Source organism: Tricharina praecox, assembly GCF_024521635.1.
Source record: "Tricharina praecox strain CBS 144465 chromosome Unknown BZA05scaffold_41, whole genome shotgun sequence".
Classification (NCBI taxonomy): domain Eukaryota; kingdom Fungi; phylum Ascomycota; class Pezizomycetes; order Pezizales; family Pyronemataceae; genus Tricharina; species Tricharina praecox.
Window position 1 is genome coordinate 26,175 of NW_026250443.1, and position 12,211 is coordinate 38,385.

At 56.1% G+C, this 12,211-nt stretch overlaps 2 protein-coding genes across 2 annotated transcripts; both read right to left on the reverse strand.

Moving 5' to 3' along the window:
• Window positions 1–895: 895 nt before the first annotated feature.
• Window positions 896–3,552, reverse strand: BZA05DRAFT_477583 (glycoside hydrolase superfamily). The gene is made up of 2 exons (XM_051488314.1): window positions 3,009–3,552; window positions 896–2,940 (listed from the first exon to the last, which is right to left on the reverse strand). Exons 1-2 carry the CDS (start codon window positions 3,426–3,428, stop codon window positions 1,027–1,029), a joined length of 2,334 nt encoding a protein of 777 aa, XP_051335006.1. The 5' UTR covers window positions 3,429–3,552; the 3' UTR covers window positions 896–1,026.
• A 569-nt stretch (window positions 3,553–4,121) lies between these two features.
• BZA05DRAFT_380055 (heme peroxidase) lies at window positions 4,122–5,918 on the reverse strand. The gene is made up of 4 exons (XM_051481904.1): window positions 5,403–5,918; window positions 5,053–5,282; window positions 4,689–4,964; window positions 4,122–4,632 (listed from the first exon to the last, which is right to left on the reverse strand). The coding sequence occupies exons 1-4, from the start codon at window positions 5,683–5,685 to the stop codon at window positions 4,234–4,236; spliced, it is 1,188 nt and encodes a 395-aa protein (XP_051335007.1). The 5' UTR covers window positions 5,686–5,918; the 3' UTR covers window positions 4,122–4,233.
• Window positions 5,919–12,211: the final 6,293 nt, after the last annotated feature.

Genomic DNA, 12,211 nt, shown 5'->3' on the forward strand with positions numbered 1-12,211 from the left:
GTGACCTGTCCGGCTACGTATTTGAATATATCGGCTCAGCACCGACTGGATACGCAAGTTGCAGGCTGCATGGAAGCCTTCTCTGCATATACGCATTGCGCACTTCAGTGCGGACGGCATAGGTGCTGTCATCGTATCCCACGAATATACTCCGATTGGGTGATGGATGTCGATTCTCGTATCGAAATACCTGCACCGGCGGTGACATCCTGCGCAGTGCTCACCCACCCCCACTCGGGAGGCCGGGATGACTGGCATTGTCGTTCGGTACAATGTGTCCTCCGCGACGTGCTGGATTTACAAATGGGCATTGGGCAGTGGAAGCGCTTGGAAGCTATGACGGAGTGAGGTAATCGTCTACTCGTAGATACGCGGCGATTGGTACATACTCTATCACAGTACAAGCTATTGCGAGCCTACCTAGTCCGTATCAGTGAGTCACATACGGGATCACACGAGATCACTCGGCTGCCGATCTCTAACGCGCGGTGTGACGTCCCCCCAGTGGTACCTATCCGGCGATGCTTCTGCCATCTACTATACGCCAATTCTCAATCGGTAATCTCATGTCGTTGGTATCTCCAACGGATCGACTGGGACAGCAGACCTTGAATGACACGACGCATCGCCCATATAGGTAGTACACGCAGTAGCAGTTGGTGCTAATCCTCAGTGCTTAATGCTTCTCCATAAACGTGGAGCATTCTTGCCTAATCGGTTGGTTTTCGTTTGTTTCTCTATACGTTCGCGAAGCTGGCGATAAAGAGTACCTACCGGTATTCCATCAGGACACTATATGACTCATGAGATATGGCTCGTTGCGTGAACTTGAGGAATCGCTTTCCGCTCAACAGTTCACCGAAAGCCAAGAAACAATAATATAGGACCGTAGGCACTCAAATTCCAGTCCAAAATTCCAATCTACTAGTTACTGCTGCAACTTCTACAAAAGCCCTGTCGGGTATCGAATCAAATCAAACGCTCCATAAGCCATCTACAAGCCATCTATATCCGCTCCATAACCACTTAAACGACCCAGCTCCTGATCATCTCCGCCCAGCCCACCTTCTCCTCCTCCTCCCTCCTGGCCTCAAGCACGACTCCCACCATCGCGCCAACCGGCAGTCCCGCCGCATGGACGAGCCTCATCGACTGGCTACCGCACTCCCACTTCCACCGTACCGCAGCGACGGCATCGCCCTCCAAAAAGTCCCACTTGAGCAGGACCTCCTCGGCCCTAACGCCCTTGTCCTTAGTGCGGACCCAGAACTTGGCGAGCACCTTGCGGCCCCAGAAGTGGTAGGCGGGGATGAAGATGTCGGTGGTCCTCTCGTCCACCGATCCCGCGGCGCGCAGGACGCGGTACTCCAGTTCGAAGCGGCAGATTTCGAGCGAGAACTCGGACTTTACGATTGCGCCGGCGGTGGCGAAGGGGTACGGGCGGAGGAACGCGGGGGCGCAGCGGAGCCCGCGGTATAGATCGCCGAAGTGCGCGGCGCGCTGCAGCGGGATGCCGCGGTCGTGCGGACGGATGCCCGTGTCGGTGTAGTTTTGTAGGGGTAGCTCGGTGGTGCTCGGGTCCGACGAGACGATAGAGAAGTCCTCCGAGTTCCACGCGTCGCCGCTCTGAAACGGGGACGAGGTCTCGTTGTGAACGGCTGACGGTGTGCCTAATGTGCTGTGCGACAGCGTCAGGTTCCAGAAGGTCCAGTTCAAAGCGCCCGATTGCTCCATTGCGTGCAGGATCGCGTCGGTCATGGTCAGTTGGTGGTGGATGTCGCCGGTGTTGTAGGCGGATTGCATGTTCATGTCCCAGGGGACACCGGTCTCGCCGATCAGGATCGGCGTGGGAGTGCCGGTGCCCGCGCGAAACGTGTCGAGATGATTCCAGAAGCGGCGGAAGTTGGCCGCATAGTTCTTGGTCAGGCCCGGTCGTCCAAAGTACGAGTGCGCCAACATGTTCCGAGAGCCATTGGCGAGGGAGAGGACGTCGAACGAGACGGTGTACGAGAGTCCCTTCTCGTATAGCGCGCGGATGTCGTACCAATGCGGAGAGTAGCAGATGAAGTCGTCCTCGCCTTTGATTGCCGGGGATCGCGGAGATGTCCACGTCGGCGGACCGAGATTGGGCACGGGTTCCACAAACAGCCATGTCCCGGCCTTTCCTCCGACGACAGCATCGATGACGGCACGGTGGAACGAACGGATGAACGGAACGTAGAAGTCACTCTCGAAATCGACCGCAGCGCCGGTGGTGGGATGGTTCAGGAAGTACGAGAGGCCCTTAGGACCCAACTCTGCGTTTCCAGACGGCGAGATGGTGAACACGCGTTCATCCTGCCAGATATCCGATGCTCCGGGGAGCCATGCGGTAATACTGTCTTGGTTCAGGATATCGTTGCGGGTGATCTTGGAAGGGTGTGGCCAGCTGCGAGAGAAGTACGGGACGCTGGTGGGCACACCCGCGGCCAGCGTCATCGAGCTCAGAGCATTCGGCATGTACCCCAAGTGCAGATCCGTGGTCTCGTTGAAGTAGTGCAACGACGGAAGACCGATATACCCGGGATGCGGCTCATTCATCGGATCCACGCCGAGAACGTTGGGGAAATCCTTCAACTCCTCCATCAGGCGTGCGTACGCACGGATATACGAAGTACGCAAGACGTATCCAATGTTTTTCCCGAAGAACTCCGCATTCGACCCGGAGTACAGTGCTTTCGGCGCAAACACCTCGCCGGCAAAGAACAGCGTGAACATGGTGGCGACCGCGAACTTGGAGTAGTTTGTCGGCCACAGCCTTCCGGAGGGCGTCGACAGCTTGCTACTTTCCTTCGGCGTATCGAGGGCGGCAGCACATATATGCGAGAACTTGGTCGGGTCGAGTCCGGCGAGATGAAACGTCCACAGCGGCGCACCGGAACCACCCGTGAACCGCGACCACTAGCCACCACGCCGTCAGTCGCCATCCCCTCGACACTGGGGAGCCCAGGGTGCACACGCATACACACCACATCCTGATGCCCATCTATAAACACGCGCAATCCCGCCTCATCCGCCTTTCGCACAAGCATACGGAGGTAGACCAGATACTCATCGTCGTAAACGCCCATTTCCCTTGGCTCGAGAGCCTCCCAGCAGACGACGAGCCTCACGACGCCGATGCCCCAGCTGCGCAGGCGAGCCCACCATTGCCCCGCCTCTTGCTCGCCGACAAACGGCTTGCCCGTGTACGAAACATTGCTCACGTCGTAGAACTCAGGGGTTCCCGCCAGCGCGTTGGAAACGGGGTACTTCGCGTCGCCGGAAACGTTGAGCCCGCGCAGGAGCAGCGTGCGCCCGTGCGCGTCGCTGAAGGCATTGAGGGTTGAGTGCGGTAAGACGGTGTCGAACGTAACGCGCGACGATATCGACGACGAGGTGGAGGTCATCCTGACGTGCTTGCTGTACTGGTGCTCAAGGTAACTTTGACGGTGAGGACAGCTTGGAGCTTTGGAAGGAGCCGCAACGGAACTTGCCGCCGGATGGGACCTGCCGAGTTCCGAGATGACTAGGTCGCATGGGAGCAAACACAAACAGATTCCAGAATGAGACCACCCTCTATAAACCCTCGCTTGCGATCAACAAGAGCACTTGAAATTATCCATAGTGAATTATAAGCTTAACACGACATTACTCCCGACTCCATGCTCCATCCACTGTCAGTGAACCCACACCAGTGATCCGAGTGATACGGAGCACGCTCACGAAATAGTATGCGGGAAAATTCAACAGGTAGGTAGCTGGAGAGTACCGCAGGCTTTGCACGCGTACCCGATATTGTCGCTGAGTACAAGTTGACCACAGGGTACCCGCCTATGCCCAGACGTCCATTGTGTTCCAACGGCAAAAGTGCCAGTATGGCTTGGTGAAAGGCTGGTATGCATACTCTAAGCGAGTACTGTACCACCTATATATTTTACTTGCAATGCTTTTTGTGCCTCTCAATTCTCAATCTCGCTGGTGCAGGCATGCAGTTGGATCGATGTTCCAACGGTGCAACCAATACCGGTATCTACATGTTTATCTCTCGCGGATCTCATCACCAACAACTATTGCCGTCGCTTATTGGAAAGACCAGAGTGTTAGAGTGTTACGGGCTCAATTATTATTAATGATTAAGTAACTATCCACGGCCGCGTACCTACCAAAAATTCCCCATCCAAGCATACATACACATTAACGATTACCCCCTCCCTACCCAGAGTACCCCCAGTACTTCCTCAACTTCCTCAGCACAACCCTAAGCCTGGTACGATCCACTCTAAGGGTATACCCATCATCCGGCTCAGCACCGGCCAAATCCTCCGGATCACCATCCTCATCGCTACTCATCCCCTCATCGCGATCAACAAACAGGGGTCCCAGATCGATCTTTGGCGGCAGGATCTCCGTGCACCGCGTGAGCCGACTGCGGTCCACGCCGAGAAGACTCATCTGCTCGTGGGCGACGGCGTAGTCCTCGTCCCAGTCGTCTTGGTCGTCGACGAAGCGCTCGAAATCGCGACGCGTCACCGGGTGGTGCGCGAATGCTACGTCGGAGGCGAACTTGAATACCCCGTCGGGCGTCGTGTCGTTGAGGGTTTCGCCGTAGAACTACGGCGGGGGGTTAGTATGTGGTTGGTGGGGTGGGAAGGGCGGGGGGGAAGTACCTTGACGTCCCAGATATCGGGCGTAGAGTCCTGCGAGAAGCCCGCTTGCGAGGGGTCGACAAAGCGCTGGGTGGCGGTCGAGTGAGCGCCAATGAGCGCCATGAGGTGGCGCACGCTGATGCCCATGTCAGCGAAGCGCGCGACCATCTTCTCGACGGAGTCGTTGACGTCCGGGAGCAGGCCCGTGGGGTTCTTGTTGCGCGCGTCGCGGCGGCCGACGTACGTCTCGATCGGTGGGCCGCCGGGACAGATGATCACACCGAGGATGCCGGAGACCTATTCACCCAGGAGTCAGCAGGTGCACAGGCTGCATGGGATGGGATGGGATGGGATTGGGGGGGGGGGGGGGGGGGGGGGAACTCACGTGGAGGATATCCGCGTTCGACACGCCGAACTGACTCGCGAGCGGCCTTAGCTGCGCAACGATGTCCTGCAGGCCGGCGTTGTCGGGCCGATCGATCTCGTCGGGATCGACGAGCATGGAGCCGTCGGCGCCGCCATTGCGCCTGCCTTGTCGCTTGAGCTTCAGCGAGAACGTGCCGGCATCGTGGAATGCGAGCCTGACTGCTGCACGCGCGCTGTCGCCACACTCGCCTGGAAGGAAAAAGCAAAAAATCAGTCGTGCCCTGGCCAACCAACCAACCAATCATACCACAGCAGGTCTGCATGTGCATATGCATGGAAAAAGGGGAAAGGGAAAGGATGGTAACGTACCGTGAAAGACCTCCCTGAGTATATGATCACGAATGCCGTACCACTTCTTGCACACCCTGTTCTGCACGCGGTCGCCCCTATTGATGCCCTTCCCGCTATTTGTATCTGGAAAGTGGAGATCCCGTCTGACAGTGACGGCCCTTTTGGCCTTGTGGTGGTTGCCATCGTTCGGAGCGCGGCCGTTTACGTACTCGCCCGTCTGGCCCGGACATGCGCTGACGATCTGGACGAGCAGCAGGCTGAGCACCAGGACCGAGATGGTCCATCGTAGTGTGGAAAACATTATGAGGTCGTAAATGTGAGGGGTGTGTGTCGATAAACAAACAAACAAACGACCGATTGACCGATGGACCGATGGACCGAATGACCGATGGGGAGAAGCGACTGAATGCTAGCCGGCCAGTAAGTCCTGTGGGTGCGTCCTGTGTATGGAGTGGCGGGGGAGATCATGGACGGCCGTGTGTGCATCTTATATACCACATCCCCTCTCCCTCTCACCGCGCGGTTGTCACTTGGGGCTGGGGGAGATGATCTAACCCAGGTGCTCTAGTCTCTCCATAGGTGTGTGTACTCCATCTGTGTATGTGGGGGAGAGGGGGTGGAATAACTTTCAGCCTTGGAGAGAGACGTTTTTGGCTCTTTTTCCAGCATCAACCAAGTTCCAACAGGAGTCAGGACCGGGCACCGGTGGCTTGCTTGCTTGCTTGCTTGCTTGCTTGCTTGCTTGCTTGCTTGCTTGCTTGCTTGCTTGCTTGCTGGATCTATCTGCTGTATCTATCTAGAGTGACTAGAGTGACTAGAGTAGCTAACGGGGTTGACTCTGGAGTCTGCTCACTGCTCACTCAACGCAACGCTAACTAAGGGTGAAAAATAGATGGCGAGAAGCCCGGCACTCAATGAATGAATCTACAGGGGGATATAGTTAGTTAGTTTAGTTACTCTAGTCCCCCGATCGGGGACCGGTCGACGTTGGCCCCCCTAGATGCGGGAGGGGCTGGCCCTGCCTGCGGGATTTCGATTCAGCTGTGGATTCTAGCAGTAGTCAGTGGTGGTAGTGGTAGTAGTAGTAGTAGTAGTAGTAACCCGCCTCCAGCGACTGGTCGAAACATGCGAGCCTAAACCGTACTATAGTTACACGCTCGGTTCGAATACCGTATTGCCATCCATCCGTCCATCGATCCATCCATCGCGACACGATAACGGCGAAGAAAGCAGGTGCCATCCGCTGGCTGGCTGGTTGGCGAACGTGCCCACCTCCCTCCCTTCCCCCCTCACTCCCGACTGACGGAGTCCATGTGATGTCGCGGTGGTGCACCGCAGCGCCATGCCATGCCATGCCATCGTGCCATGCCCACATAGTCATCGGGCCGACGCTGCGCGCACTGCAGGGACGGACGAAGGGTACCGGATGTACATCACCGCCGAGCGGCTGGCAAGGCCAGCGGGAAAGACAACTGTAGAGTCTACATAGATACATAACATCGACAGTTCCCGCGCGTTAAAGAATACTAGCACAGAGAAAGATGAGCGACAATGGATCTTCAGGCGGCCGCCGCTTAGCTTCTTCTTTTAAGTACTCTAGATATCCAGGTATCCAAGTATCTACTGGCGACTAGGAACATGCTAGTTGCAAGATCGCCGGCACCCATGGTAGAGTACGAGGGTGGCTTATTTTCGTGTTGTTCTCCGTGATTTCGAGCCAGCCGAAACGGGCCATAGGGGGGGACGGGGGGGGGGAGGCGGGGGGCTTGGACATTGCACACTTGCAGACTTGCGACTTGCAGAAGTCGTTGCAGTCAGCATCATCATGCGCACGAGCGTAGAATTCCGTCGTGGCTGCAGCTGCCAAAACCGCACTCTCTGGTATGCATCTACCTATGTAGAAGAGCACACTAGTAATGTGCTCATGAGAAGTTTGCATTCGGGCTTTCCTCTCCACTGGCGACGGTTTTGTGTACATAAGTCAGTAAGTAGAGTACATACGGCTTGACGGTGGCGGCGGTGGCGGCGGCGGTGGGCGGCGGACGGATATCTTCACCGCTGCGCTGGCATCGGGATGTCGCTTTTCCGTCTCCCTCTGTCTCGCTCTTCTCCATGGTGGTGTTCTCTCCGGAGCGTGAACACAGGATCAAAGGGTGTGGGATCTCACTCCCCTGATTCACTTGCTTCACCTGCTTCACGTGCTTCACCTGCTTCACCTGCTTCACCTGCTTCACGTGCTTCACGTGCTTCACTTGCTTCACTTGCTTCACTTGCTTCACTTGCTTCACTTGCTTCACTTGCTTCACTTGCTTCACTTGCTTCACTTGCTTCACTTGCTTCACTTGCTTCACTTGCTTCACTTGCTTCACTTGCTTCACTTGCTTCACTTGCTTCACCTGCTTCACTATCTTCACCTGCTTCACTATCTTCACCTGCTTCACTATCTTCACCTGCTTCACTTCACCTGCTTCACTATCGTCACCTGCTCCACTCACGCAGCAACACGCATGAGATGCAGTGTCTCGGTTCCTTCCTGGTGCATTGCCACCCTGGGTGCTTGGCTCCCCTATAATTGCCCGAAGTGGCAGCGAAAGTCGCAAATCCAGCACAGCCAGAAAAACGAGCAAAAGCAGAGTCGCAGGACTCCCGATACTCCCGATACGGCAGGGTTGCTGCCGGATACGGCGACAGGAATAGGTTCTATGCTATGCATATCACATCACCTCTCGCCTCTTGTGTGCGTTGCGTTGTGTTGCGACGGCACCTTCCGCCAGGGCCGTGGCCATGTCCAGGCCAGATGTAGAGTAGGCTGCCCATGCAGGTCCCGTGTCCCGTGCCTAATCCTGCTTCTGATCCTGCTTCTGCTTCCGATCTGCACTCGCTGCGCAAATCCCACAAATCCCACAAATCCCCAAAAACCCCACCGCCAAAAAAATCCCCAAAAACTCGAGCCCCCAGAAGTTCGCATCCCCCACACATCCGCCTAGGTGGCCCAGCCGCGCCGTCGTCGCTCGACGCTCGCTCTTTTCGTCCGCGCGCATGTTTGGAGGGGGAGTGCAATCTCTCTCGCCGCCTCTCTTTTGGGAAGGGAAGAAGGAACAGGAGAGGTTCCCGGATGGCACCCGGATGGGAACGGCAACGGCAACGGCAACGGCAACTGGGGCTGGGGCTTGGTGTTCGTTGGTGGTAGGTGAAGATGTAGGTACGGCAACCATCCACTGCGATTCCTTCCATCTATCTACAGGCTCTACTCGTATGCTCTATGTGTGACTGTGCAACGCGACCTGCGATGTCGCTGCTGTGGATCTGTGTATACATGCTAATAGTAGATATAGCACTCTACGGTGCTCGAGAGTCTAGAATCTATGTAGAATCGCGAGTCCATGACTCCATGATATGTATGTCGAGTACTCTAGGTGCTCTGACCAGTTACCATGTCCATGATACATACCACCCGTACACAGGCCAGTAACTAGGCGAGCGAAGCGGAACCTCAACCAGGTCAACTTTCCAGGTCCAGGATTGGCCGCTATTATTAGCCCCCTAGTTAGTTACCAGTAGTAGACTAGCAGTTAGCCCCCGGCCCTTAAGCCCTGCCCGTTCCCAGCGCGTTCCCAGCGCCAGCCCCGGGCCCCTGCGTGGATTGGATAGGATTGGATTGGATTGGATACGGAGAGCTTAACTTCGCGTAGCGTGCGCTGCTTTGGTTCTCGACCTTTTCTCTTCTCCTCTCTGGTCTTCACTTCCTTCTCTTCGCTTCAGGCGAAAGTCCCCAAGCCAAAGCCAAAGCCCACGCCCCCCGATTTAAAGCACCTGAACCTGCACCAGAACTGAACCTGCACCAGAACTGAACCTGCACCTGCCACCACTGCACTGGATCATGTCTACATATGTAAGAAGTGTGTACATGAACACCTAGGAAAACGTCGGAAGTGCAACCACCACCTCTCGTTACCACCAGCAGCGCCGCCACCGCGCTGCCCCGCCACGTAGAGTACATGGAGCATGACAGGCTCTTTTCTTTCATCTCGTGTCCGCCGCCGCCGCTGGTACGCTACGAAATCGAATGATTTGTGTATGTATGTAGGTAATCGAAACGTATGCGAAATGGTTTGCTGGCGATTGGTCGATTGCTCGATGGTCTGGTCGTGGGTCGTGGGTCGATGGTCTGGCCGTGGGTCGTGGGTCGTGGGCTGCGGTAAGCGTGCGCGATAGATACATATGATAGGGGGTGGGGGTCGGGGTCGGGGTCGGGGTCGGGGTCGGGGTGGGGGTCGGGGTCAGTGGGTGGGACGGTGGGAGCCTTATGCACGCCATGCAACCACCGGTTAGTTTTGCAAATTGATGTCGGTAACGACATCACTGCCTGGAGTACTTTGTATGCAGATGTGTGTGTACTCTATGTGCTCTGGACTCTGGAGAGAGGCCTAGAGGATGAAAGACCGGTGTAGATACAGGCAGGTGTAGAAGAGCGAGAAGGTGCAGCATTCTCTACACCACCTACCCACCTACCGACTCTACTATGGATCATCGCCTTACGAGCTTGTTAGGCTTGTGCATAAGGCTTGTGGCAAGACTCCCCGAGCTGAACGAGCTGAAGATCATGCAACTTGCAAGTCAACGTGCAATGTGCAAAGACACGTCGCTGGGAGGACCGCTAGTATCTAGTATACACAGACTAGTATACGCGAAGCTGAAGCCTGGGTGACTTGTGCTCTAAGTTGTCGCCGGATAAGAATCCACCGGCGTGCTTTGCGCCTATCTACACATCTGTCTATCGTGGTGCTCTAGGTGCTCGACAAGTCGCGCAGTAGTTGGTTTGCGCCTTAGATACTTGGCGGATTGACGTTTGTAGTCTGTTGTGCATACTCTCCACTAATCTAGAGCAGAGTGTGAAGGCTTTCCATGAAGAGGATCACGATTTACTGCGCGAGTAAGTCTGGGCAGTCAACAGTGGACAGTGGACAGCGGACAAGCGAGCGAAACGATGCCCGTTTTCATCGCTGGGACCATACAATCACTACTACTATTACTACAAGTTACTATGGTTGGTACCCACGAGTCGCGCGCACTCGTTCATCCAGTCAGTCGGTCAGCCAGTCATCCAGCCAGTAGGTCATCCAGTCAGTCGGTCAGCCAGTCATCCAGTAGGTCATCCAGCCAGTCAATCATCCGCCAGCCGGGTAGAGTATTATCCCATTACCCAGTGACCGGAAAACCCCCAGGCGGCCGCACGGGGTCTAGAATATTGGTCTATTGGGGCCGAGTGAGCCCGCGTGAGCTCGCGTGACGACCCGTGTCGCCCCCCCCCTCGCTCATCCCGGCTCCGGAGACCCGAGTGGGAAGGTTGATGCGCTCTATTCACCTCCTACATACCTCCTGCTGCCATTGAGTGCCGGTATGCAAGTCTCCAGAGTAGAGCAGAGTGCATACGCGGCCGCCGTGTCATCGCAATTTCGGTATCTCTGTACTCTCTGTAGAGCTGACCGTAGAGCTGCCCGTGGGGTTCATGAATTAGTGCGTGAATGGGTGCGTGCGGGACCTACATACTCTACATACCGTCCGCCTTCCCTTCAGGAGTAACGGAACCTAGAGTGCCCCAACTGTGTTCGGGACCATTGTTTTTCCGCCGTGAGGTCGTGGGGTCGTGGGCGGCAGGGAGATTTGGATGGGGGCGCTGTACTCTATGTAGAATACGGGGGGTGGTGATGTGGGCTGACCGTGGTCGGTGATGCCGGTGATGTCGGCTGCAGGTTCTTTCAGCCGCACCGTACTACCGTGTAACAGTACATACGTGTCACGGTGCGTGAGTGTGGAACTTGAAAGAATGGAATTTGGCGGAACGTGACGTGGGATGCGGATGTTGGTATTCTAGGTAGAGGAGACACGTAGGGAGGGAGGTAGGTAGGAAAATACTCTAGGGAGGAAGGAAGGGAGACATGAAGCGACGTTGAGCAGACTTGCGGACTTGCGACCCCGTCTCCTGTTGCGACTCGGCGACTCCGGGGTTCTGGGACTCAGCGTGGCAAATCGTGAGTTTATGTTGCCCTTCAGGCTTGGACTACTGTATACTACCCTCAATATATATACTCCAATAGACACCTCGATCCGGTCAAAAGATCGGCGAAGATCGGCAGCGCGAGTGATTCGTTGTGAATCGTGATACGTACCGTCGGTGACCACTGGCTGCAACCAGCATCAGCAGCAGCCTCGTGTGATGATTCGTAGCGCCAGTTCACCACGTCTGTACAGGTAGAGAGACAGCCCCACCGCCCGTTCCATCAAGCCCAACAAATTGACATCCGCAGACAGACAGAAAGACAGCCAGCCCACCGCCTCATTCCACCGCACACGGTACCATAGTCATCTATTAATCTCCACAAGTGCAATACCGTCACAAACCTAGCGGACCCATCAGCCGACCCGAGCCGACCCTTCAGCCCGCCATCAGCCCGTCCATCAGCCCGCCCACCATCACGGTACACAGTAAACGGTGTAACGAGCCAACGACCTCGCACTAACTATATACTACATATATAGACATTGTCGTATCCGGCGCCACCTGCCCCCCACTCCAATAAACCAAACAAACGGCGAAGAATTCCCCGCGCCAGCGGCCGAACCGAACCCGCCCGTCCCGTCCTGTACCGTCCAGTCCCATCCGCAGACTGGGAGCATCTCCATCGCACCCTCCATCGTGCTGGCCGCAGTGCAGGCAAAAAGGCAAGCAGTAGCGTGACGGCGCCATTCAACGTCCCTCAGGCCCAATCACCTGGCGATGGCATACCCACATGTGTACCGTACAGTGTTTTGATAGGTAGATGTTT

Excerpts from the sequence above, each read along its gene's own strand:
- BZA05DRAFT_477583 (XM_051488314.1), bottom strand. The coding sequence starts at position 3,428 with ATGACCTCCACCTCGTCGTCGATATCGTCGCGCGTTACGTTCGACACC. Across the intron at positions 2,941-3,008 it reads TAGATGGGCATCAGGATGTG|TGGTCGCGGTTCACGGGTGG; the intron begins GTGTGTATGCGT and ends CGTGGTGGCTAG.
- BZA05DRAFT_380055 (XM_051481904.1), bottom strand. The coding sequence starts at position 5,685 with ATGTTTTCCACACTACGATGGACCATCTCGGTCCTGGTGCTCAGCCTG. Across the intron at positions 5,283-5,402 it reads ACTCAGGGAGGTCTTTCACG|GCGAGTGTGGCGACAGCGCG; the intron begins GTACGTTACCAT and ends TTTTCCTTCCAG. Across the intron at positions 4,633-4,688 it reads CCGATATCTGGGACGTCAAG|TTCTACGGCGAAACCCTCAA; the intron begins GTACTTCCCCCC and ends CCCCCGCCGTAG.